This window comes from Seriola lalandi, unplaced genomic scaffold, assembly GCF_002814215.2.
Source record: "Seriola lalandi dorsalis isolate HSWRI2012SDOR001 ecotype SW California unplaced genomic scaffold, Sedor1 jcf7180002053069, whole genome shotgun sequence".
In the NCBI taxonomy this organism is placed as follows: domain Eukaryota; kingdom Metazoa; phylum Chordata; class Actinopteri; order Carangiformes; family Carangidae; genus Seriola; species Seriola lalandi.
In genome coordinates, this window is record NW_019523622.1 from 25,545 (window position 1) to 30,402 (window position 4,858).

A 4,858-nucleotide genomic window follows, 5' to 3' on the forward strand; every position below is an offset into this window, starting at 1 on the left:
ACACACACACACACACACATATATATATATATATATATATATATACATCACCAGACAGGTTAAAGGGAACTGAGGCCTATTTATCCAGACTTACTGCAAACCAGAGCCATGGCCATCCGGAATAACTTAAATTGACACTTCATTCCCGACCAGTTCTACAAAAAGTGAGAGAAAGAGAGAATGGAGAATTCATTTTCAAGTTCTGATGACAAAGACAGAACATAACTGTGCTAGAAGGTCAAGTCCTCCTTACACACACACATGCTGACATGACATGACATGAGATCACACCCTCTGTCTCAATTCCCATCAATTTTGAAAATCCCAGAGACACTCTGACCCCCACTCTGTTCTTGCTGTATTAGATAATATGATTTCAGCTGAAAGCAGGAAGACAAACTCCCCCACTCTGACCCCAAGAATGTTATGGAGGATCTGGCAGAGTACACAATGAGCACCCTGTTCCACATAATAGAGGTTCACCTTGAGTGCTGTTTGCCAAATGTGTGTATGACGACCCACAGAGGGAGAGAAGACCAAACAGAGCAGACACAGAAGTCAAAGGACAGCAGAGAGCAGTGGGATGGGATTTCCTCCCATGCTGTCACATAAACCTGTGCACAAGCTCAAACACACTCTGATCTTTGGGGTACAACTGATAGTGATGGTAAGGAATTTATGGCATCTGCAGATAGAGAAGCACCTGCTGGGCCCCACAACAAGCTGCTTTGATGATGTGGCAATGCTCTGTAGTGACAACTGAGTGATGTGATAATCATTCTCTCGCTCTCTCTCTCTCACACACACACACACACACACACAAACGCGCGCACAAACGCGCGCACACACACACACACACACACACACACACACACACACACACACAAACTTACCATTACAACATTGGCCAAGTGTGCTGAGACCAATGCGTACACTCCCCCGGATGATCCAACCACTGGAGCCGTCATATCAGTGACAGATACTGCCAGAGACCCTGTAGTGATGAGAAAGGTCACAGGTCAGTAAACTTGCTTTTGGTTTTTTTATTTTTATAAACAAATGAGAACATTTATGTATTATTCATGTATTATCCACAGCTTTAAAAAAGTAACAGGATATCTGTCCCCTCAATTAGAAATACGCAATAGCGATCAACCTCACTTTGAATAAACCACCGTCGCTTCAAATTCAACTCAAAATAGAACCAAAACTAAAAATAATGATGAGCAACAAGAAGGAGGTTTTGGGGGCAATTAAGAGAAGCCGTCAATGGGTGTACACTTAAAAATTAAAGTACAAAAGATATGAGTGATGAGTTAAATCAGAAATGTCAGATGGGGTTGGATTTGCAAGTTGAGATGAGAAAAATCTTGCAGTGACAGATTTTTTGGTCACTTGGAGGGAACAGAATCAAGTGCAGACCACAACACTAACATATCACCTTTTAAAATGGCAAACTTGTCAGCAAACATTTGCTTATGTACACATCCAGCAGATAAAGAGCATCATTAGCATTCATTTGGAATTGTTTTTTCTGGCCAGCTGATGAATGAAAAGTCCGACATTCAGCCTCCTTTTAACTCAGTTTTTGGTCTCTACCAACTCCTGAGGGGAATATCTGGCTCTTCAGCAACAAAAATGTTCCACTGTGTGCACAAGCTAACCTTTCATGTCTGCAGCTTGGTGATGAGCAACTGGTGTACAGTGGATTTATCAGAGATTTTCATCACTAAAAACAGCTATCCATCTGCAGCTGAGAACGACAAGAGAATGGTGATAGTGAACAGTAAAGTTTCAGGCTATAAAATCAAACCAATGAGCAGAAAGATGCTGTAAAGATCTATGGAGCAGGAGAACTACAGGGTCAAGTGATAATTCTCTGTGGGTTTTTGTCTTTACAGTACAAGATACCCGTTTCGCGATCCTCAATAGCAGCTTCAAAGTGCTCAGAAAAAAAGAAAATTTGCACATCTGTCATCCATGTTAACTGGACAAACTCCCTCTACTGATGATGATCATGTAATATGATGTAAAACTCCAGAACAGCTTCTTCATAGACCTTGTGGTGTGAATGTTTTCTCAACTAGATTAGATAAAAAAAAATGCTAAATGTGCTAAATGGCACAGTATTTTATTTGGTTGCTTGAAAATGTGACTCGTGCCACAATCTTGAGTCTCGGCTTTCACTATTCAGGGGCAATTTGAATTTTTTTCCCTCAGAGGGTCACACTGGGAGACACTGTGACTAAATGGCTAATTTAAACTGTTTTTGTACAAGCTGTGACCATTTGTGCTCTAAAAACATCTATTTTGTATGGCATAAAGCCGGCTTTGCTACTCGCTTTTTCCTATGGGTGCATTATGAATAGGCCTGAACAGAGGCTTGCTCATACTGTACCAGCACACACTGTGATTTTTTTGTAAAACAAATGCATTCATACAAACTTGGCTGCTGCAAACAAGGGACTGCTGTCTTTAGCACCTTGGTACGAATTCATTGAATGCACAAAAGATCCAATCAAGCATTGAATAGTCTCCAGAAGAAATTTGTTCCCACTGCATTCTTTGCACAAGAGACAGAATAAAAGAAAAAAGGAGATAGAGAAATCTCTATTTGGACTATTAAATTATCCAAACACAACTCTCTCTCTGTTGCTCATTTTCTTTTTCTTTTGCTCACACTGTCTCTCTCTCTCTCTTTCTCTCTCCTTGTGCTCCATCCACTCCTCCTTTCTTAGTATATCTTTTCCCTCCCTTTGCTCCATGGCACTGACCTGTGTGCATTATTGATGCTAAAGATATGAAACACAATTGCAGACACTGCACAGGAGAGCACATGGAGCTGGTGATGAATGGTCTCCTGCTTTCCCTCTATGTTCAACTAATTTCTGCTCTCTCTCTCAAATACAAATATGCTTTATTTACATAACACACAAACGCAGATATGTGTATATACATTAACATTTATATATGTGCAAGAAATATATGAACTACAGTATATAAAGTTTGGTAACACTAAATTTAAGCATCAACATTTAGTCTGGAGCTTGCAGTTAATTCCTTGACAAAACTCAAGGTCCACTTACTGGCTTTTTCTGGTGTTTTTAACAGCATCACATGGTCTTCATTTTTAAACTATGTGATATAGTTGAAAGATCCAGAAAGTTGAAAAATGCTAGTAAGTAGATTTTAATTAGAAGTTGCTTTGTCAAACCACTGTAAGTTTTTTTTTTCCTTTTCTGGTACTCATCATAAAGAAGTTTAAAATTGATATTGAAGGAGTTTTGTGGCTGTGGTTCACATCCACAGCCGCTTGATGATTTTGGAAGAAGTGGCTCCAGAATTTGACCTACTTTTGTTGGTTTTTTGCTGCTTTGTTGGACTGCAAATATGTTTTTAGAATAATTCAAGGTCAAGATTTTTTGTTTGGCATGTGATTCACTTGTTTTATAATTCATTTAAAGAAGTTGGCCTCATAATTCACTGGCATATGAAAAGATCAGTAGAAATACGAAACTGAAATATTTCATCCAAAATGCAGACAATGGGTTATACTTATATAAACTATTTCATATGGCCTAAAAAGTCCAATGTGCCCTCTCAGTTAGGCTCCTTATGGCTGTGAAACCATCAAGATAAGCTTAAGATCAAACCCAGGTAGGTACAGCTGATGGCAGAGGTGAGCATTTTGAATGATTATTATTTTCCTGAGACCTTGATCATCGCTTAGACAACTCTAATCTTTTTCATATTTATTCTTAATCTTAAAGTAATTCAAGAGTAAGGACTTCATGGTAGATAAACAAAAATAAACATAAGCAATATAAATGGGCCCACTGAGCAGTAGACCCCATTTAGATATTTAAGCCTGTGTGATTTCTGGTAAAATTGCAGCTTGCTAAGCTTAGCCCTCAAATAGCTGCAAAATCAACCGACTAAGCTTAAGCCACATTTATCCTCGTGAATTTGTACATTAATGTAGCTGTGTGGTTTCGATGATGCTCAGTTCACATTTAGCTCAGTTCCACCCAGCTTTGTTTAGTGTCTCTCTTTCTGCTGCTTCCTCTAGCTCTCTGTGTCTCTCTCTTAAACATACACAAACATTAGGGTACATTACGCTGAAGGCATACTGTATATAATTACAGAAAGGGCTCTGGAGCTCATAGATATCAAATCACCATGAGGAGGGATGATAGGATAAGCCACGGCATCTCAATCATGGTTCTATTTATGGGAGTGGGCTCAAAATGAGGCTGAACAAAAACATACACAGACACACTCGCACAAGCATGAGAAAACATGCATATGAGCCACAAATACAGCATACAGATGTGCAAACAATAAATTATTGCATAGTGCTTATAAATACACCATCTAACATGACACAAAGATGAATGAAACTGAATTCCCATGTCCTCACAGTGGCCTCATTTTTCATTTATGAAAAAAAATGGTAACAAAAATGGAAGGGATGTGCATAATAATAAGGGTTAAGTTATTGGGTACTGTATGTGAACATTAATACCACTACACTGCAAAAATAGAAAATTATTTGCATAAACTGACGCGTTTGCACATTTACCTGAGAATGGGAAAACCAGTGGAGAGAAGTAATGCAGTTGCATTGTATTTGTTCTGCCACTGTTTTGAGATGAGGAATGGGGATACACGCTGTACGGTCCTGAGGGAGGTCAGTGATGTGGAGAGAAAACTTGTTCTCTGTGTAACAGAGTTTCATGTATACAGCGTTTCAAGGAAATCCTCCTCCTGGCTTTACAAGACCAATACTGGTAAGGTTAGGTGGGAAAGTAAATAAAAAATACACACTTAAACTTGTAACACTCAGAACGTGACCCCC

The 4,858-nt window shown here is 39.0% G+C and overlaps 1 protein-coding gene across 3 annotated transcripts in view; it reads right to left on the reverse strand.

Annotated features, from left to right (window-relative positions):
• Positions 1-4,858, reverse strand: part of rhbdl3 (rhomboid, veinlet-like 3 (Drosophila)) — a 60,468-nt gene that overhangs the window by 3,100 nt on the left and 52,510 nt on the right. For all 3 annotated transcript variants that reach the window (XM_023400904.2, XM_087172512.1, XM_087172511.1), the window contains 2 exons: positions 894-994; positions 95-155 (listed from right to left, as the gene is read on the reverse strand). In XM_023400904.2, coding sequence (XP_023256672.1) covers positions 95-155; positions 894-994 — 162 coding nt within the window. The remainder of the gene's footprint in view (positions 1-94; positions 156-893; positions 995-4,858) is intronic.